General features: G+C 45.9%; 2 protein-coding genes across 10 annotated transcripts in view; one reads left to right on the forward strand and one right to left on the reverse strand.

Moving 5' to 3' along the window:
- Positions 1 to 505: 505 nt before the first annotated feature.
- LRRC8A (leucine rich repeat containing 8 VRAC subunit A) lies at positions 506 to 18,895 on the reverse strand. Of its 4 annotated transcripts, none has more exons than XM_077284532.1 (5): positions 18,759 to 18,895; positions 15,778 to 15,890; positions 9,811 to 9,974; positions 7,345 to 9,502; positions 506 to 3,482 (listed from the first exon to the last, which is right to left on the reverse strand). In XM_077284532.1, exons 4-5 carry the CDS (start codon positions 9,493 to 9,495, stop codon positions 3,207 to 3,209), a joined length of 2,427 nt encoding a protein of 808 aa, XP_077140647.1. In that variant the 5' UTR covers positions 9,496 to 9,502; positions 9,811 to 9,974; positions 15,778 to 15,890; positions 18,759 to 18,895; the 3' UTR covers positions 506 to 3,206. The 4 variants fall into 4 exon arrangements, with proteins under 4 accessions (XP_077140647.1, XP_077140646.1, XP_077140643.1 ...); XM_077284531.1 differs by lacking the exon at positions 9,811 to 9,974 and adding an exon at positions 14,028 to 14,175; XM_077284528.1 differs by lacking the exon at positions 9,811 to 9,974.
- A 5-nt stretch (positions 18,896 to 18,900) lies between these two features.
- KYAT1 (kynurenine aminotransferase 1) overlaps positions 18,901 to 22,556 on the forward strand; it is a 49,327-nt gene continuing 45,671 nt past the window's right edge. For 2 of the 6 annotated variants that reach the window (XM_077284537.1, XM_077284534.1), the window contains exons 1-2: positions 18,916 to 19,054; positions 21,816 to 21,911. Coding sequence is in view for 3 of the 6 variants with exons in the window: in XM_077284534.1 (XP_077140649.1) it covers positions 21,819 to 21,911 (93 nt within the window). In the remaining 3 variants the exon portion in view is untranslated. Of the gene's footprint in view, positions 19,055 to 21,815; positions 21,912 to 22,556 lie in introns of all 6 variants that reach the window. The other 4 variants (XM_077284533.1, XM_077284535.1, XM_077284536.1 and 1 more) reach the window with 4 other exon arrangements.

Consider the following 22,556-nt stretch of genomic DNA (forward strand, 5'->3'; position numbering starts at 1 on the left):
CCCATCTTCTTAAATCGATATTGTCAGATAGTTCATGTATAAACAAGCACTTTTGCAATTTGCAGCTAATTAAAATTTGCTGCGGTTCTTGAGATAAACTTTTTTTGTTTGTTTACAGCTGGTTGCCTAGGAGACAGACCACAGCAACTTTTGAGCTTGTAAGCACTGCGCTGAAATTGACTGGGATGGCATCATTGTGTGCTCTAGCTTCAAAGCAGTGCCTACAAGCTCAACAGAAAAGAACTTGTAAGCAGCTGCGCATGTTCTGCTGTCTAGCAGTGGTCGGTCTCCAAGACAACAAGCTGTAAACAAAAAGTGTTAATATCTCAAGAACGGTTGAAAATTTTAACAAGCAGTAAACCGCAAAATTGCTTGCATTTACAAGCTCTATCCTTACCCATTTATGAAGATGGGTTAAAAGTGTCCAAAACATGTAAAATGAGCCTGAAATCTGCATGTCTCTCTTTCCCCATTGTCGGTGAAAAGTAAAATTCAAGCCAAAAAATCATTTGAACTAAAGTATAATTTTACTTGAGATCTATGCGAACATGAAGGACGAGTGACTTACACGTACATTTTTTTTTCTTGAAGCCAGAACAAACAAAAAGGTCAGTTAAGACAAAAAATGGCCACCTGATGCAGGCGGACAAACGTAACGAGCTAGAAAGCTCCTGGGGGTGATGTACAAACATAACGCAGTGGATGAATGGCGCAATTCTGTTGATCATCTGCAGGATACGGAAGACATTAACGCAGCGAGGCGGCGGAAAGATCAAGTCTTTGGACTGCAGGTTCTCATGCAACAGGCACATCGCTGATGGCGGAAACAAAACTAAGGCGTCAAAGCGGAAAACTAAACTAATAAATACAATGCACAAAATATGGGCAAAAGCAACAAAACAGCCTTAAATCGCGGTAACAGTAAACTGTGCGCAATGACCTCATCAAATGTATAGAACGAGACATTTTAATAGCACCGCCCCTTTAAAATCACCAGCCGCAAAAAATGAAATGTCCATGGTGAGAAAATAAAAAATAAAAAAAATGCAGAAAACACAGTTGAATGGTCGTGATAGGGATGGGATGCCCGCCCCGTGTGCAGACACGTAGATGTTTGGATGACACAGCTGCCGTATTAGGACTGCATTATCTGCTGTACAGAGGGCGACCGAGGGGTTAACACGGTCAATACCTCAGCTAAGATCCTCCTATCTAGTGTAAAGCAGAGGGGCCTGGTAGAGATAACACACTGGTCTGCATGGAGGCGCCACTCCAGCACAATGGGGCACGATGCACTGCACCTCTCTCTCCAGCACAATGGGGCACTATCTGGGGCCTGCAGCCGAGCAGTTACTGGTCCACAGATATTTGCTTCTGTATAGAGTCCTTAAAGCAGAATTAACATGAAAGCGCACGGCACTACTGGTATACGGTGCTCAAGTAGAGTCCAATTCCAGTAAGAAGTATAGCACTAAGCCCTCTGGTGAGAGCGCTCTCCTGTGCCCAGCGGCGCATACCGCACTCACAAGCGCTTGCTCTGTCGCGTGGACGCATTGGCAGTCGGTGCACTGATGAAAGTCTGATATTCACCGAAACGTTGCAAACACTTTTGTTAGGACTGTACATTAAAATATTTAAGTTAATTTTGGATTGGAGTGCCAAGTTTTTGTACTATGCTTCTTAAAAGGAGAATTAGGCAGTCTGAGCCACAGGAAGCATCAGATCCAGACAGGGAATTACCGTAATTATTTATTAATTGTGAAATTTTAACTTGAAATGCTGCTGCATTTAGGTCAAAACTGTATGAAAGAATCCGGGAAGGAGATTCACTGAAATAGAAGGGAAAGTAGGTGGGGGGGATGCGTACATTCAGCTGGGGAAGGGGGGAAAACAGTTTGTGCAATGATAGTAGGGGCAAACAGTCCACCCGGTGAGAGTATGGGGGGTTGGCACAGTCTGCCTGGTGGGGAGTATAGTGGGCAGTAGGGAGAAAAGTCTGCCTGGTGGAAGTAAGGGGGTGGGGGTTAGACAGTCCACCCGATGGAAGTATGGAGGATGGAACAGTCTGCCCGGTGGGAGTATAGTGGGCAGGAGGGGGAAAAGTCTGCCCGGTGGGAGTAAGGGGGTGGGGGTTAGACAGTCCGATGGGAGTATGGAGAGGAGGAGGAGGGGCAGTCCGCCCGTTGGGAGTAAGGGGAGGGGGGTCAAACTGATCGGTGAAAGTATGGAGGGGGGTAAACAGTCCACCTGGCTGGAGTGGGGGGGGCAGGGAAAATAGACCGCCCATCGGGAGTGTGTGTGGGGTGGGGGGGAATAGCAAACAGTCCGCCCAGTGGGAGTAGGAAAGTGTGTGTGTGTGTGTGTGTGTGTGTGTGTGTGTGTGTGTGTTCCCTTTGAATGTGGCGGCTATGTGATGCCATGGAGAAACACTCTGGTCCATGTGGATATACAGAGTTGTGCCCTGTGCTGGGACTAAGGGGATGGTACAGGACACAAGCATGCAGAAAAGAGCCAGGTTTCATGCGACAGGCTTAAGACAGTATTGTTTTTCCTCGGAGTGTTCCTGTAAATGTTCTAACAGTAATGGAGAAATCTACATGTGTGTGGCGTGTATGTGTCTATGTGTACACACAGTGTAAGTTCCATCAGGCCTCTGCATTACACAGCTGAAAGGCGACATGCGTGGTGCTGCCAGTCCTCACCGTCACCCATGTATAGTCAGAACAGGGGGGCATTTGGTTAATATCAGATTCCCACGCTTTGGCACAGTGGTCCGCTATGTAAATTAGTAACAAGCAGCTTAGCTGGAGCGATGGGAACATTTACAGTAGGATCGGGTCATGCAAAAAACAAAACAAAACTATAAATAATGAAAATTCAAGGAGAACAAAAATGGATGCGATAAACGCACATGAAATAAAAGCACCAATAGCCCTTCCTAAGAATAGCAGTAGAGGAAGAAGCATGGGATGGCGGTAATGACTACGAAGTTAAAGCTGTCCGCCTGGAGATAGGACGTCGGTGCAGGACAGGAATGGGTGGCGACCTTCCTTCCCTTCCAGGGTCATCCAGTATGTGAGCCCTCATAGGACAGACGCCAGATCGCTGTGTTCAGTGCTCATCACTGTGTATTGAGAATAAGCAGAAGCCCCCAATCACCCCCAGTACTGAGGTCTCATAAGGATTCCCCTTGATTTGTGTCCTTCTCACACGGGTTCCTTGTCTGCTCTGGTTAACTTCTCCTTCACCTCCAGAGGCAAAGTGTTGAACAAATCCTCCTCCACCACAAGTCCGCTGCGTTTTAGGAGGTGACATTCCCCGAGCTCCACAGGAAGACACTCTAGTCTGTTGCCCCTCAGCTCCATCTGGGCCAGATTGGTGAGCTCGCCCACCCGGGAGGGCAGAGACTGCAGGCCATTGTTCCCTAGATTCAGGGTACGAAGTTTCTTGCACTGGAAAAGCTCCGGTGGCAGGTTCTCAATCTAAGGAGAAGAGAAATGGGTTAATTTTACAAGGAAAGTTCTGATGCTGGTCACATAGAAAGTGGTCCAAGACCACTGGAGACCTCTTTAATATGTCATTACAAACAGAGTGATCTATTTCAAGTGTTTATTTCTGCTAATGTTGATGATTATGTCTTACAGCCAATGAAAACCCAAAAGTCATTATCTCAGTAAATTAGAATACTTTATAACACCAGCTGGAAAAAATGATTTTAAATTCCAAAATGTTGGACTACTGAAATGTATGTTCGGTAAATGCACTCAATACTTGGTCAGGGCTCATTTTGCATCAGTTACTTCGTCACCATGCCACACCGCATTGATGATCAGCCTGTGGCACTGCTGAGGTGTTATGGAAGCCCAGGTTGCTTTGATAGAAGCCTTCATCTCGTCTGCATTGTTGGGTCTGGTGTCTCTTATCTTCCTCTTGACAAAACCCCATAGATTCTCTATCCGGTTAAGGTCAGGCGAGTTTGCTGGCCAATCAAGCACAGTGATACTGTTGTTTTAAAACCAGGTATTGGTACTTTTGGCAGTGTGGACAGGTGTCAAGTCCTGCTGGAGAATGAAATTTCCATCTCCAAAAAGCTTGTCGGCAGAGGGAAGCATGAAGTGCTCTAAAATTTCTTGGTAGACGGCTGCACTGACTTTGGTCTTGGTAAAACACAGTGGACCTACACCAGCAGATGACATGGCTCGCCAAACCATCACTGATTGTAGAAACTTCACACTAGACCTCAAGCAGCTTGGATTGTGGTCTTCTACTCTTCCTCCAGACTCTGGGACCTTGATTTCCAAGGTCTACAGTAGTGTGAAGTTTCCATGATCAGTGATGGTTTGGGGAGCCATGTCATCTGCTGGTGTAGGTCCACTGTGTTTATCAAGACCAAAGTCAGCACAGCCATCAGCCAGGAAATTTTAGAGCACTTCATGCTTCCCTCTTCTGACAAGCTTTTTGGAGATGGAATCTCATTCTCCAGCAGGACTTGGCACCTGTCCCCATGCCAAAAGTACCAATACCTGGTTTACAAACAACAGTATCACTGTGCTTCAGGGCCGGCGTCAGCGGACGGCAGGGTCGGGCAGATGCCGGGGCCCCCTGACTTCTGGGGGCCCCCCCAGGATCCGACGGCAATTTTTTTTTTTTTTTATTTCTTACTGGGACTGGCCGTGGCCGGCGACTCGCCGATCCAGAGACAGAGGGGACGGAGTCCCCGCTGAAAGCCCCGCCCAGCCATATGTTGCCCGGCCCCTCCACGCGGAACGTCCTTCAGCCGTTGCTTGCTGGACCCGGAAGCGAGCCACTGCTGCACCCCGGCGGAATTCCGGACGCAGAACCCGCCGGCTCGCAGGTCACCGTGTTGTAGTCGTGCAACAGCTGGAGCGCTGCACAACGGGGAGCTATACACCTGCACGCACTGTGCTGCTGGGACTTGTGGTGCCTCTGCCACCCACCATACAGGTAATAGCCGCACTACCAGTAGCATTCCCACAGGTGCTTTCATTTGCCCCAACTTGGTACAAATCAGGTTTTCTGTCTGGACTGCAGTGCTGGGCATCGAGGGTTCGGGGCGCGATCAGTACTGTCTTTACCATCCAGGTTACAGGGTTGTTTTTCTAGATATTTCTTCCCGTTGGACTAGTCCACAGCATAACACACCCCGAGCTGATCTAGGGGCATCAGTAATGGGTCACTTTAATTAGCTGTCTGTCAAGTTCTTACTGCCCCTACTATGTCACAATAGGGACATTGGGGATTACACTGCACTTATATTAAATGAGTGGGTGTTTGTAAAATGCCCACATGAGCCAGGGCGAGCTGCACCCCCTTTATGGCTGCCCACATGAGCCAGGGCGAGCTGCACCCCCTTTATGGCTGCCCACATGAGCCAGGGCGAGCTGCACCCCCTTTATGGCTGCCCACATGAGCCAGGGCGAGCTGCACCCCCTTTATGGCTGCCCACATGAGCCAGGGCGAGCTGTGTGCTTGATTGGCAGCAAACTCGCCTGACCTTAACCCCATAGAGAATCTATGGAGTATTGTCAAGAGGAAGATGAGAGACACCAGACCCAACAATGCAGAAAAGCTGAAGGCTGCTATCAAAACAACCTCTGCTTCCAGAACACCTCCGCAGTGCCACAGGCTGATCGCCTCCATGCCACGCCACATCGATGCAATAATTGAAGCAAAAGGAGCCCCGACCAAGTATTGAGTGCATTTGCTGAACATACATTTCAGTAGGCCAACATTTCAGATTTTAAAATAATTTTTTCAAGCTGGTGTCATAAAGTATTCTAATTTACTGAGATGATGACTTTTGGGTTTTCATTGGCTGGAAGCCATAATCATCAACATTAACAGAAATAAACACTTGAAATAGATCACTCTGTGTGTAATGACTATATATGAATTTCACTTTTTGTATTGAAGAACTGAAATAAATTAACTTTTTGATGATATTCTAAGCACCTGTATGTAAGGCAAGGTCGCACTGACTATAATCTATAAAAAGGGTATTCCCATTTTATGAAGTCATAAAGTAGTAAAATTGACGCGGCTTGCTGGGAGATGTAGCTTTGCAACAGGCAGAAAGCACTCTTAATTCACAAGCAGAATTTACTCTTGTTACAAGAAAACTACTATTTCCAGGAAGCGCGGACAGGTCGGGTTATCCACTTGCCAAGTAAGAAAATATTGAATGGCTTGAAAATGCTCCAGCTGATGAAAATATCCAAATAATGCGACGGTTACATTGCAGCAGTTGCGTTAACATCCATATTAATTGGCTAGGGGAGGAGGGCGTGGGGTACTGTGTTTTTAACTATGTAGAACGGAGCAATTCTGACATGGGTTGATGGAGCTTTTGGGAAAACTAATCGTTCTATATTCTCTTTAAAAAGTGGCTTTTGCATTATGTAAAAGGATGGCATAGATAGGAAAACACCAACTCTTTGGCTATGTGCACACGCTGCGGATTTTTCTGCGAATCCGCAGCGTTTCCGCAGCTGCGGGTCCGCAGCAGTTTCCCATGTGTTTACAGTACAATGTAAACCTATGGGAAACGCAATCCGCAGTGCCCATGCTGCAGAAAGAAACGCAGCGGTTTATTTTCAGCAGCATGTCAATTCTTTGTGCGGATTCCGTTGCGGATTACACCTGCTCCTCAATAGGATTCCGCAGGTATAAAACTGCAGTGGAATCCGCACTAATTCCGCAATAAATCCGCAGTAATTCTGCTGGAAAAACGCAGTGCCTTTTACCTGCGGATTTCACAAATCCGTGCAGAAAAATCCACAGAGCTCCAAAATACGTGTGCACATACCCTTTATGGTTGACCGAAATCTGAACTCTCAGACCCCTATGGATCCTGAAAGAAATACAACTAGAACCGGTTCAGCATTATCCGTGTTACATTATGCAGTGGTGCATCTCCATGCACAGCCGATGACCGGGCCGCAGTGCAGGGAGAAACTAGCAAAGGAGGTCAAAATCTGTGTCAGACCACGACTGGTCACAAAATGATGACATATCCTAGAAACACACCATTTTTTTTTAATAGGCAAACCTTCTTCTTTAATTAAGAAATCCATATATAGATACATCTTTAACTGGTATAATACTAAACAGTTGTTTGCAACCTGTGGCTCCCCAGCTGGTGTGTGATGGTTGGGGTCGTAGTTTTGCAACACAGGGGAACCCTCTTCCTTAGAGCTACTCTATGCAGATGCCCACTTATGGGATGTAATCACACCCACCACCTGGCACAGAGAAACATTTTGCTTAAAAAAACAAAACACAGGGGTGCTAATACTTGTGAATTTTGCAAGAAGAAATACTCACATGGTTGGCAGTTACAGCAAAATACTGCAAGTTCTGAAGTTGCCCAATCTCCAACGGGATGCTTGTTAGAGTGTTGTGGCTCAGGTCAAGATGGCGGAGCTTTCGGCACAAGCACAGCTGAATTGGTATTTTGTCTATCTTGTTGCGGTTGAGGTACAGGCGCTCAAGGCATGCCAGATTGCCAATCTGAATGGGGATGTAGGCGATATGGTTATACCAGAGCTTCAGGCAGGTCAGTCTGTGCAGGTGCTGGAAGCTGATAATCTCCTCGATAGTCTTCAAATTATTATCCTTCAGATCAATCTCCTGAAGGTTGTGAAGACTAAAAATGGAGTGAGGGATTCTCTCTAAATCACAGCGCACCAACTCCAGTTCTGCAAGGTTCACCATCTTTTTGAGACTGTTGAGGACCATCAGCTTGGTGCCCTCATTGTTAACAGAGAGCTTCTGCAGGTGGACGCCCACATCGGTCACGACCTGGGGTAATTTAGTCAGGTTACTCTTCAGTCTCAACACTTTCAACCTCTTCAACTCTCGTAGACCATCAATGACGATATATCGGTTGTTCTCGGAGCTCAGGTTACCAGTTAAGTGCAGTTCCTCCAGGTTTTTCAAGCTGTAGATCCATAGAGGAATCTCCTTGATGTCTGTAAATTTGATATGCAGTGACTTCAGGTTCTCTCGGAGGAAGGCTAAAGCTGGCGCCTCAATTTTAGCAGCTGTGTGGTACAACCAGAGCTCCTTTAACCCCAGTAGCTGGGCGATGCTAGGAGGAATGGTGACATCTGGTATAAGTTCTAGTTTCAAAACTTCCAGCTCAACAAGGTCAAATACTGTGTCGGGGATACCACTCAACATGAAAAGGTGCAGCTCCAGCTTGTCCTGGGAGTTCTTGGTGATCCTTTGCCGTAGTTTATCCAATGTCCACTCGTGATTGAGGTTCAGCTGTCTCAGTTTATTCTCACTGACTTCCGACAAAAAGACGGCAAAGCGCTTCGAGTAGAGTGGATCATACTGGTCAATGAGATGCAGCATGAAGGCAAAGTCATTCTTCACATCCGGGATATCGCTGTAGCTGCTCTCCTCTCGGATGGACTCGAAAGAATACTTTTTTAAGGACCGTCTCAGCATCCACCAGAGTGTGTAGACGCAGACGAGTCCATAAAAGCCCACCAGGCTGATGTAGAAAGAGGCTAAGATTTTAAAGAGGGTGGCCAGTGGATGAGCACAACGATACATTCGATAGCCGGTGAGGCTTTCAATGTCCACCTTGCAGTCCACATCAAAAGTAATGCTGCTGACGTAATACACAGTGTAGCAGAGGATCAGAATAAACTTGATGACTTTGATGATTGTCTGCCGCATGTAGAGCCTGTATACTATATCACCCTCTTCTACATGAGTTCTGAACTTCTTCACCTTCTCGAACAAGGCTTTGGCCTGCTCGCCCTCCTTTTTATCCAAGACGCCGGTTTCAGTTCTGTCGACAATCCCCTGTTCCACCCTGGATTTACTCCTTTGAAGCATGGGCACGGTGGCTTCCACATCTTCGCTTGCTGTAGAAGACTTCTTGTCCACTGAGCCGTTCATCTTGCCTCCAGCCGGCTTCGTATCGCTTTCTTCCACCACGGTTTCGGACAGGGCTCGAGTTGTCCATGGCGAATCAAAGCATTTGAGAAGGATGGACACAAAATGCTCCAACTTGGAGCTGGTGCGGGGAAACTTAAACCAGAAGTTACTACAGGCCAAGAAGATCAACGTGTGCAATAACACGAGGTAAGGAAAATATTTGGCGAACCAGTGCAGCCGGTTCTCATAGCAAACAGCGTCAACGTAGTTATACTGATGTCTATCCAAGTCGTATTTGATGCCTGTCGGGCCGAGTTCAGGAGGTGGCTCCAGGCTACTGTTGGTGTACTCCGGTTCTGGAGCTGTCCAGGCACGGTATGAATCATTACAGCTGTCATGGGTGACCCATTTACAAGGCAGGCAGATCATCTTATCCTGTGTGACCTGCAGGGTGCCCCCAAACACCGCTATCATCAGCATTACGATCGATATGTAGTCCGTGAAGACATCCCACCATGGTTTCAAGATGCGATAAGCCGGTTGCGTGTCAGCAAAATACCGCAGCTCCGTTACAGGGATCATGGCTCACCTGGAAACAAGCAAACAGAACAGGTTTCAGTACAATCCCTGAGAAACCTGACATCTAAATATACCAGCAGGGGACAGGTGAGGACAGATTACACAAGGGGAATGGATTAGAAATGATACAAAGGATATTAAAGGGATCATAAAACCAACACTTCTCACACTTTTGGAAATCTTAGTTGCAGTTTAGTTAGTTAATCTACATACAACAAGCGTCTCAGACCACTCTGATCTCATACAGCCCCTCTAAATAGTAAGAGGGCTGGATTAAAGGGGCCTGTAACTTGCCATTAATACTTTTTTTTTTTTAACCTGGTGTAAATGTCACTGTCCTGAATCCGGAGCTGTTTTTCTTTTGTTCCTGCTCCTCTCCGTTCCTGAGATATGGCCTCTTCCTCCCTGTATAAAAATCTCCTCTTAGCCAATTAGGAGTGGTCCTCAATTCTTCTCTGTGGGAGTTTTCTTGATGACCACGCCTATTTAATGAAAATACTAGATTTATATGCAAGGAAGAAGGGGTCATATCTCAGGAACGGAGAAATGCACGGACAAAAGGCAAAGAACGCCGAATTCAGGAGAACAGCGGCATTTACACCAGGTGTATTTATAAAAAGTGATGGGTCCCCTTTGACTATCAATTTGAATCCACAAAGAAATAAAAATGACAGATGTTGTTTAGGAGTTAACGAACAGGAAACCACAAACTGGGGCTGGAAATTAAAACCCAGTGTCAAGGGAGGGTCATATTCTCTTAACCCTTACATTACTAAAGCGTTATTCTCAGCCAGTAACATGGATGCAGCCCTACTAGCACGACTTAGGCTACTTTCACACTAGCGTCGGTACGGGGCCGTCGCGCTGCGTCGGCCCGACGTACCGACGCATACTGTGCAAGCGCCGCACAACGGGGGCAGCGGATGCTGTTTTTCCACGCATCCGCTGCCCCATTGTGAGGTGCGGGGAGGTGGGGGCAAAGTTCCGGCAGCACATGCGCGGTCGGAAATGGCGGACCGTCGGCACAAAAAAATGTTAGGCTACTTTCACACTAGCGTTTTTTTGCATACGTCACAATGCGTAGTTTTGGCGAAAAAACGCATCCTGCAAAGTAGTCTGCAGGATGCGTTTTTTCCCCATAGACTAACATTAGCGACGCATTGCGACGTATTGACACACGTCGCAACCGTCGTGCGACGGCTGCGTCGTGTTGTGGCGGACCGCCGGCAGCAAAAACGTTACATGTAACTTTTTTTCTGCCGACGGTCCGCCATTTCCGACCGCGCATGCGCGGCTGGAACTCCGTCCCCACCTCCCCGCACTTCACAATGGGGCAGCGGATGCGTGGAAAAACAGCATCCGCTGCCCCCGTTGTGCGGCGCTTGCACAGTATGCGTCGGTACATCGGGCCGACGCAGCGCGACGGCCCCGTACCGACGCTAGTGTGAAAGTAGCCTTACATGTAACGTTTTTTGCTGCCGGTGGCCCGCCACAACACGACGCAACCGTCGCACGACGGTTGTGACGTGTGTTAATACGTCGCTAATGTTAGTCTATGGTGAAAAAACGCATCCTGCAGACGACTTGGCAGGATGCGTTTTTTCACCAAAACGACACATTGCGACGTATGCAAAAAAACCGCTAGTGTGAAAGTAGCCTTACAAAAGGCTCAGCCGGACCGGCTAGCTAGCACGTAAAAATAAGCGAGCCAAGCCACCTGATTTCTTGTGCCATTGATTGCATGTGTATGGGTAGGGCTGGGGGTCAGGAAAGATTGAACAAGCGTTTGGCTGACACCTATCTGAAGTGTATGGCCAGCTTTAAGCTCAGTGGTTTTTTTTTTGTTTGTTTGTTTTTTTTTTAGAAAGACAGCGCCACATCTGTCCACAGGCTGCGTCTGGTATTGCAGCACCTCTCTATTGCAGTCCATAGCCCTAAAATGCAATATCAGAAGAAAAAAACTACGCATTTTCCGACCCTGGACAGCCTTTTGAAATGGGATGTATCCATGTTTATGCTTGATCTTTATTAGAAAGACACGCTTGGATCCATAGTTCTTCACCCACTATAGGCAATACATTAACAAGGTAATAGAAAACCCAGGGTATCAGACACTCATTAACCCTCGGGAGGATTCTCTGCAGCTCCAGATGTCGCAGTGACGTGCCGGGCTGGGTTAATAAGATGCATTTCCTACACACTCGGGGCAGGCACGCTGATTCATTCCAGCAGAAGGTCACCTTTCACAAGGAGAAGCCACCAATAACAAAAATAGCGTGCGCGTCCTCAGAATACATTTACAAGCATCACCCGCCGCAGCGTCTACCAATGTGCAGTTAGAACTACGTAATGACTGCAGGAGCAAAGCAACGTCTACGGCCATCGTTGGTGCTACCAAATCATTGGTTCTTGGTTAATTTCCCCTTTAAGAAACTATTATTCATTAAAGGGTTATTCCCCAAATTAAAATGTATCACCTATCCAAACGATAGGTTGGAGGTCTGACTGGTGGAACTCTCCCCAATCCCGAGAACAGGTTCTGAAATGCCAGTATGAAATGAGCCGCCACCACCACTTCATTCATATTCTATGGGGAAAAAGACAATAACGGTGTTAGGCCATCACCCGACGGCCCACAAAAAATAAATGGAGCGGTGGCGTGCGTATCCGGCTGGAATAGAGCAGTGGCTACACAGGTACGCCGTTCCATTCAGTCTCTATGGAACTGCAAGCGATAACACTCTGTTTTGTCTCTATAGTGCCACATCGAATCAATTAAACGGTGGCGTGCATGTATGGCTATCACTCTAGCCAAACCGGATATACACGCCACTGTTCAATTTTTCTCCGCCGGTGATAGCCTAGAACAGCCCTTGGCCTTTTTTTCCCAATAAAGGACAAATGGAGTGTTGGCTGGACATCCTGATCCAGCATTTCTGAGCCCCATTCTCAGGATCAGTGATCAGACTCCCACTGATCTAGAGTCTCTGGACAGGTGATAATTAAAGGATTTTTCCAACATTAACAGTTAATTGTCATTAGTTTTCTCCTTTTTATAAAGAAAGTCTTAAATAGGAGTGTCAGCAAAAAAAACAAAAACGACTGTTCAAACCAAGCACAGGCGCTCGCTGGCCTAACAGTTTTGTGCGCCTTCCAGCTACATATTTTACATCTATCTGCACCCTCCTCTTACTTGATTGACAGCTCTGGCTTTACAGGAGCCAGAGAAAGATGGAAAACAAGTAGCTGAACTGCTTGGCCACGGTGCATCAAGTGCTTGTGCTTGGTTTGAACGTCATTTTGTACTAACAGACTCTCTGACTATAAACAGTACATTGTAATTACTGATAAATAATAAGACCAAGAACATAACCAACTGAATTGTCAGGTAAATTGTATAAATAATAAAAAAATACAAAATGTGCTTTACCCTTATGCAAAATTGTAAATGATCACCTACAATCAGCCAATCATACCATACTTGTTAATACTCGTTTCACTTTTTGCCAGAATATCTGCCAATAATACATGACTTTTGAGCTATTGCACCTTTCCACTGCACATTATCAGGTCATGCAACAACCAGCCCCATTACAAGTGATCTATACCTGTGCTAGATCCGTATCTGTAAGTTGGCCCTTCTCTTACGCTTTTTTTCTTTTCTGGTGGCACTGACGTTTACGGCTGCACGTTTACATGGGAAAATCAAACAGTGATGACGAGCTGGGCGCTGTACGGGGAGCTGGCAAGAACTGTATGGGCTCAGCCCGACCCAGTCACAAAACAACGTGATGTAGATTAAGAGAAAAGAAATCAAAGTCCACACACAATAAGACAGGAGACGTCTTCCAGTGCTGGGTGAGAAGCCATGAATTCACTTCTCAGAAATGATTACTGGCAGCCTGAGCCCTGGCTGTGCCCCAACCTGAGCACCAGGAACCTCTACAAGGTGACCAAACATGGCACAGATTTGTGCGCCCAAATCAGGGAGGGGGGCGATATAGTAAGGGGTTACCTATAATGCACAAAACAACCCTATGGCTCAGTGTTTGGATGACTATTAAAGGCAAGCCTGCCATGCCCTGCTTACCCATGTAGCTCATGTTTGGAGGCTGGCTGACAACCACGTGGGGTCTATAATGGTGGCCAATAGTGGTTGTCACCGTAGGAAACCAATATTCTGTGGTGTCTAAAGTGATGACAGAACTCTGGAGTAATGTCGCCTTTTACTCTTTCCCGACATGGCACTGTTTAGTTTTTGCACTTTTGTTTTTTTTCCTCCCCTTCTTCTGAGAGCCATTTATTTTTATTTTTCTTCTGAGAGTTTTTTTTTTCTTCCCCACACACTGTAAATTTTATTAATATAATTTTGGCATAAATACAACGCTTTAATAGTTTTATTTGGCACTTCTAGGGATAGATGTGTTGCCCGAAAAAAACAACACTTTTGGGGTTTTTTTTCCCCTATTTTTAATGATACTGAATAAATAAAATTTTCCTAAATCAGTCTTTTAAGAGCACAGCATACCAAATACCTTTATTTCTTTTATTCCTGATAAATGTCTTGAAGTATATCCCACATGTAGACAGATCAAAGACAGACCATTGTGGTTTACTACCCCATGACATGTGAGCCCGGAGAGTCCTCTATCAAGTATATGTGGGGAAAGTCGTCATCCTGGCCTTAGTAAGAAAAAATAGGGGGAAAAAAAGTTTGTTTTTTTCCTATGTAAAATGCCCTCCAAAAAAAGTTAAATTATATATATATCTATCAAAAAATAAAGAGATGCAAAAAAAATAGAAAAATGTAAAAGAGAAAGAAAACACCTGCTTGTCAAGCAGCCTTGTAAAAATCCTTGAACAGAAGGTCCTCACTGAGTGTGACATTTTTGGGTAGGGGCAGAGTGGCAGCAACCTGCTCCCTCACATACACTCCGCTTCATACGCAGAAGTGTGGCTGTTGAGTTTGGATCAGGAGATTCGTGGCCGATGTGGACATTGTGGTGCGTACTCGGACCGAATCGTGTAACCCATCTAAAGTTCCCACAGACGATCAATAGCGGATTGACCGTCCGCTTCTTTCCCTTGGAGGACCCTCCAATCCTTCTCGTACGCTCAGTTTCTCCAAGAGTGTATGTATTCTCATTGGGAAGAATGGAAGCTGCTGTTAACCACCTCTGACTCCCTGGAAATCAAAGGATGGGGCATGTTGAAAATCAACATGCCCGATCCCTCCCCCTGTGTATTGAGAAGATCTATCTTAAAATGAATACAAATAAAGAAAAACAAGGATATTGGAGATGTATCTCCTCTCTATTCAGCGCCAGGTAAATGCCTTTTATGAGTTTTGCATGGAGCTGCTGAACCAGCAGCGGACGCAGGGGGGACATTCCTCAGGTCGGTGAGCAGAGTCAATAATGAGCCATTTAAACGCTGTGGCCAAACGCTGACAGCAGCATCTATGTGGCTCAATCGCCAATTACATCTCAGAAAAAGTTGGCACAAATCACATTTTTCTTTTTAACAAACTTCTGCAATTTTTTTTATCCACAATTTTTTTTTATCCATAAAGAATCCAAAAAATGAGTTTAGGAATTGCGTTCTTTTTCCCATTTTTCTTTCTTATTTTCCAGTACCTTGTAAAAAAAAAATAAATAAAAAAATCACACAACAAAAATATGAGGACAATTTTGTTTTTCTTACTTTGATGCTGTGAAAACATTTTTGCTATTAAGTGTCATTAAACTTTTTTTTACCATGTATTTTTATAGCCTCTCTGTTGCACTCTCTATTGCAGGCTGCAGAATGAGCTAACTGAGGATCCATCGGTGAGCTCCTGTCAACAGTCGGACAGGAGAGTTTGTAACTCTTGGCTGTCTTTTTCTGAGCTCCTCTCAGCTGATTTATGACCACATCAAAGTTGAATGTACAGGGAACAAAGAGCTTGTAAAAGCAAAACGGTGCACAACCAAAACGTGGACAACCCCTTTAAATGTGCTGTGCAGCAATGTTAAACGCTGTTCTACAGAGCGGTGGCAGGAACCAAAGGTGTGTGTGTACGGGCTAGCTGGCAGCAGTAACTCAGCACTGGCAGTGAATGGCGGGGCGGGCGTGGTGTCTGCACGGCTGAGTCAGCGGGAAACATGGAGAAATACACAGATCTAAAAGTAGAACAGCGGCTCTCAGCAACCAATCAGGACGCTTCTCTTAAGTTGAAACCTGCTTGAGGAAAATAAGAGCTAGTTTGTGATTGGTTGCTGTGTGACTACGGGTGCAGGCACTCACCTTGGGATATTAGCGATGCTATCTGTGCTCGGATGGAGTGTGAATCAACAAGTGCAATGTATGACTGATAAAGCAACAGTGGCAGGTCCCCCCCTCCATGGGAGCAGCTACACCTGAAAAAAAAGAAAATAGAGTAAAAATTAAAAGGTCCCCCACTGAGGCCTCCATATCAAATGTTCCTGGCACTCTATATATTCCCCCTGGTGCAGGTTCATCAAAACACCCTAATGAGGATTGGCCAATGAAAAACGGCAGGGGTGATGAATGTATGATCACCGGGGTCCCATCGATCACCAGTTCAAGGGTCCTGTGAATGGAGCAGAGATTGAGAATGCATATATACCGGGGCTTGGACCCCCCATACAAGTGATCGGCTGGACCCCCAGAGATCAAAAGAAGAACCTAAGTCAATACAACCTCTGGAGGACCCATCATGTGTAATACCGAGCTCTCCCTATGGAGGCGCTGGCAGCTTCCCCCAGATATAAGTGACGGGGTCCTGATCTCTCCTGCTGACACAGCGGCAGAACTCGTTACCACGTATCACAGCTCTGCAGGAACGAGCCAGATGGAACCTGACAGTGTGAAATATAATATACTAACCTGGGAAAGATAGATATAGATGATCGGTACAGAACAGACATACATTAGATAGAAGTGAAAGATACAGTGGAATATATTTAGAGAGAAAGATACATCAGAACTAAAACAGATGCAGTGGACAGATACAATAGATAGTGAACAGACTGCAAGATACAGCAGATGTAGTAGAGAGATACAATAGATAGAAAGATACAGTAGATCTACAACGATAGAAAGACTGGAAGAGATACAGGAGTAGAGTTCATAGAAAGACAAAGCAGAAAGATACAGTAGAGATCAATGCAGAAGACTGAACATTACATACTGCAGATATAGGAAATTATATCGAAAGTCATAAGGGAGATGTACAGCAGATATGGAGGATATATAGAATGTAAGTCCGCAAGGACAGGGTCCTCTCCCCTCTGTACCAGTCTGTCATCGTAAATTTGTTTACTGTAAACGATATCTATAACTCTATGTAACCCCTTCACATGTACAGCACCATGGAATTAATGGTGCTATATAAATAATAATACCGTATAAACAGTTGGCAGATTGGACGATACAGCAGAGATACATAAAGTAGATACAATAGCTAAAGATACAGTAGAGATGGATAAAGTAGCGTATATAGAAAGATACAGCATAGATATACAACAGATATTGTGGACAAGTAATAGATAGTAAACAGATTGCAAGATACAGCAGAGATATATCTGATAGACAGCAGATGAGTGGAAAGTAAATAGATTGAAAAATAGATACAGTATATACAGATGGATACAGTATATAGAATATACAGACGGATACAGTATACAGAATATACAGATGGATACAGTATATAGAATATACAGACGGATACGGAATATACAGACGGATACGGTATATAGAATATACAGACGGATACGGTATATAGAATATACAGACGGATACGGTATATAGAATATACAGACGGATACAGTATATAGAATATACAGACGGATACGGAATATACAGACGGATACGGTATATAGAATATACAGACGGATACGGTATATAGAATATACAGACGGATACAGTATATAGAATATACAGACGGATACGGAATATACAGACGGATACGGTATATAGAATATACAGACGGATACGGTATATAGAATATACAGACGGATACAGTATATAGAATATACAGACGGATACGGAATATACAGACGGATACGGAATATACAGACGGATACGGAATATACAGACGGATACGGAATATACAGACGGATACGGTATATAGAATATACAGACGGATACGGTATATAGAATATACAGACGGATACAGTATATAGAATATACAGACGGATACGGAATATACAGACGGATACGGTATATAGAATATACAGACGGATACGGTATATAGAATATACAGATGGATACAGTATATAGAATATACAGACGGATACAGTATATAGAATATACAGACGGATACAGTATATAGAATATTCAGATGGATACAGTATATAGAATATACAGTTTATATAGATGATACAGTATATACAGGTCAGATGTATACAATATATACAGATAGGTACGGTATATAGAATATACAAATGGGTATGGTATATAGAATATACAGATGATACAGTATATACAGGTCACAGATGCATAAAGTATATACAGATGATATAGTATATAGAATATACAGTGTGTATATAGATGGATACAGTCTATACACAGTATATACTGATGATACAGTACATACACATGGATACAGTATATGCAGTACATAGATGACACAGTATATACACATGGACAGTGTGTATACACCGATGATACAGTATATAGAATATACAGTATATATAGTACACATATACAGTATACACCGGTGGATAGTCTCTATACACAGTATATAGCATATACAGTATATACAGATGATACCATATATACTGATGGATAGTCTCTATACACAGTATATACTGATGATACAGTATGTAGAATACAGTATATACAGTACATAGATACAGTATACACCGGTGGATACAGTCTATACACAGTATATAGAATATACAGTATATACTGATGATACAGTCTCTATACACAGTATATACTGAGGATACAGTATATAGAATAGACAGTACACAGATACAGTATACACCGGTGGATTCAGTCTCTATACACAGTATATACTGAGGATACAGTATATAGAATAGACAGTACACAGATACAGTATACACCGGTGGATTCAGTCTCTATACACAGTATATAGAATATACAGTACACAGATACAGTATACACCGCACTCAGCCCTGCTGACTCTGACATCGGACAGGAGTCACTACTGCTCTTTGCAGCCCGCACATTTCTCTCCGTCCCCCCCACCACACTCCCACATGGTACGGTCCTCACCACCGGTCCTTTCCCCTTCCTACCTGACGCCCCGGGATGCGGCCGGTCCCTCGTCTCCTACTTTCCGCTTTGTCCCTCGCCTCCGCAGTGCTCCACTCCTCCACCACCCCCGGAAGTGACGCTGTGTCCCGAGGTGGGGGGCCGCCGGTATCCCGAGGGTTGGGTCAGGGAGCCGGTATCCTGCGTTGAGAGGGAGGATCCAATGTTCCTGGGACAAACAGATCAGAAGGGCGTGGCCCGAGAGGGAGCAACCGCCATCTTTGTTGCGGGCACGAGGACTCCATGACAGAGAGTGATGTGAGCAGACGTTGGTTGCTGTGTATGTATTCCTTCCCAGCCTCTGTGTGGTGCTTAAGGGTGATTAGGGCACACTTGAGATGGCTGCTAGACCAGGCCTGGCTTGCATGGTGACTTTGGGATGTAGTCACATGATTTGTTTTTTTTCTATAGGAATGTATTGGGTGTCAATGTGGTCACCAAAAGTAGCTTGCAGCTTTTCTATGGCATGAAAGTTGCACTTTTATTGAAATAATTATTTTTTGATTACTGTGACAACAGGGCGGTATTGACCTCTACTCAGGGTCATGTGACTTGAATTGCACAAATATCTCATCATGCTCAGCAAATCACACAAGTTTAGACTCTGACACTGGTGCTGCAAACTGATGCACGTGGGTATAGCACGGGACTAGTGCTGAATGCGTGTATTATAGCAGCTGGCTACCTGTGAGTTGTAGGACGACGACCTTTGGGGTCACCCTGTAGCGCTGTCTACCTCCAGTTTCATACAGGGCCATATAGAACGAAAGGCTGTGCCGTGTGTTATCCAGTGCCACGTTATAGAGAGGCGCTGAGTACACCATAGGCCCCTAGGAAACATGTATGTGGCGTTCCACCATATGGGGGCACAGTATGCCTATGGCTGGAGGGTCTAATCTAAGGCCTCCATGTGCTGCCATTCAGGTATCATCCTGTTCAGTCTGTGAAAGCCAAAAACCTTAAACCTTCATCAGGCTGAAGCTTTAATTTTCTTATTTCAGGGAAAATAGTTTCCCGACTTAGTGAATTCACCATTCCTCCAGTTGAGCGATTCATAGTGTCGGTGCTTCTTGGACATTGGAGCTGACCTGCAATACATGGGAATGGCCACTACACTATTGTGGCGCTGTGGTATTTCAGTCACACTGATTACTTCCAGAGGCTGCGGAAAACTGCTACAGCTGATCGGTGAGGGGGTCAGGTGTCCGACTCCCACCGATCTGATATTCCTGACTTGTCCTTAGGATAGATCATCAGTATCGTAATCTTGAACTTCCCTTTTAAAGTCCATGCCTAACGAGTGGGGATAGGCAGATTTTAGTAAATCCCAGTGTTTGTTTCCATGTAACATATGGACCAGAAAAGCTCCCTACATAAACCGAACGGCGGCATCCGTCATCTATGGCAGGGGTGGACAATTAATTTTGCCATGGGGCCGCATGAGAAATTTGGATGGTTTTAGAGGGCCGGACTAATATAATTACCGTATTTTTCGGACTATAAGACGCACCGTCTTATTGTCCGAATTTACAGTATCTTAGGCTACTTTCACATTAGCGTCGTGCACTGCACGTCGCAATGCGACGTTGCGGCGCACCGACGCATACTGTGGAAGCGCCGCACAACGGGGGCAGCGGATGCTGTTTTTCAACGCATCCGCTACCCCATTGTGAGGTGCCGGGAGGAGGGGGCGGAGTTCTGGCCGCGCATGCGCGGTCGGAAATGCTGGACACGACGCACCAAAAAACGTTACATGCAACGTTTTTTGGTGGCGACGGTCAGACGCAACCGTCGTACGACGGTTGCGACGTGTGGCAATGCGTCGCTAATGCAAGTCAATGGAGAAAAAACGCATCCTGCAAGCACTTTTGCAGGATGCGTTTTTTCTACAAAACGACGCATAGCGATGTGCAGTGCACGATGCTAGTGTGAAAGTAGCCTTACCTGAAGGCTGGCGGTGGCAGAGCAGGGTCACAGGAGGCATGGTGTCGGCAGAGGTGGGGTGATGCGGTGTGGCGTGCACCTGAGCAGGGTCCCTTCCTGCTTAGGTGGGCGACGCCACGGCCTGGTGTCCATGGGGGGGTTGCAGCAGTGGTGTGGCGACGGCAGAGGTGCGGCATGGCGTGCGCAGGGTCCCTTCCACCGGTGAAGTGACGCAGCGGCCCGGAATGCAATGTGAGCAGCAGAGCCGGGTTGAATATCGGTGGCGGCGGCCATCTTCCCGAGGCCGCGCATGCGCAGATGGAGTGCTCTGCTTCACGGGGCCGCGGGAGGCCGTGCGTGCGCAGATGGAGATCGCGATGGCCATTTTCCTGAAGCCGAGATCTAAATCGGCTTCAGGAAAATGGCCGCCGCGATCTCCATCTGCGCACGTGCGGCCTCCCGCGGCCATTTTCCTGAAGCCCCGTGAAGCAGAGCACTCCATCTGCGCACGCGCGGCCTCGGGAAGATGGCCGCCGCCACCGATATTCAACCCAGCTCTACTGCTCACATTGTACAGGGCCGATGCGTATCAGCTCAGGGCCTTCACTCCAGCCGCCAGCGGTCCTCAGAAGCGTCTGGCGGCTGGCCGAGCGGTGCCGGGGGCGGCTGTCAGAAGTGACAGCTAGCTGGCGGGCCGTTTGAAATCATCAGGCGGGCCGGATGCGGGCCGCATCTTGCCCAGGTCTGGACTAATCTGTCTAAACCCCTCCCGACAGAACGTATATGTACGTCCTACATCGGGTACAGGTGCCAGCTGTGCTGTACAGCTGCATTGTGAAGCAGATGTGCTGTTTGGGAGATCGGGACAGCAGGGTGACCTCCATAGTGAAAGCTGTAATGGCTCCATATAGATTGGAAATGAGTTTCATACTATAATAAATGTTCCCTACCTGGCACCTCCGGATGGCGTGCTGTAGTAGGCCATGCAGGGGACTGGTACAGACAGGAACGGCAGAGGCACACGTTTAGTTTTTGCTTGTAGAGTACTAGATTACCATTGCTCTGAAGATGTACTGTATGAGATGGTGTATCTTCAGCCTCTCCACATCATGCTGTAGGTGATGGTCCCATTCAGAGGCAGAGTGGTTGGATACATGGCGAATACTGCACAACGGTGTAAGCGATGCTGCGGCACCACTGCCAGCTGCAATCATGTGAGTATATCTTACTAAGCAATGTTTAATAGAGTAAATGTCAGCTAATCTACATTTAAGCTGGTAGTAATGAGCACATCTGTTGGATAATAGAGGGTGCGTGCACTTATGTAAATGCTTCCACGTGAAGGAGGCCTAATATGTACTGCAAATTCCACGTAGATATTCATTATGTGCTCATCATGGCAGTCTTTAAGCACATGTGCACATTGTTTTGCAGGAATTCTAGTCTTCTGTTTTAAAGTTCCAGGCTTACTATATTGATAACCCATCAATATCAGATCAAAGTTCCAGGCTTAGTATATTGATAACCCATCAATATCAGATCAGTGGTGGTCTGACACCCAGTACCCCCACCGGTCAACTGTTATCAGTCAGATGTGAAAATTCAGCGGAGTCAGGGGCAGCATTGCTCCGTTCACCGTTTAGTGGAGCTGCAACTCAGCACCACAACCACATTTATTGTTTATGGCTTTCTTTTTTTCTTACAGACTAAATTATTATGTGCAGGTTTAATCAGACAGACATATGTCAATAAGTTGATCGGTGGTGTGAATGGACGGCACACAGATAACATCTGCATGATAACCATTTGAAACATGGATGTGTGAACAGAGGCGGACATACCCTTGGTGCAACCTTTGC

Source organism: Ranitomeya variabilis, chromosome 2 (genome assembly GCF_051348905.1).
Source record: "Ranitomeya variabilis isolate aRanVar5 chromosome 2, aRanVar5.hap1, whole genome shotgun sequence".
In the NCBI taxonomy this organism is placed as follows: Eukaryota; Metazoa; Chordata; class Amphibia; order Anura; family Dendrobatidae; genus Ranitomeya; species Ranitomeya variabilis.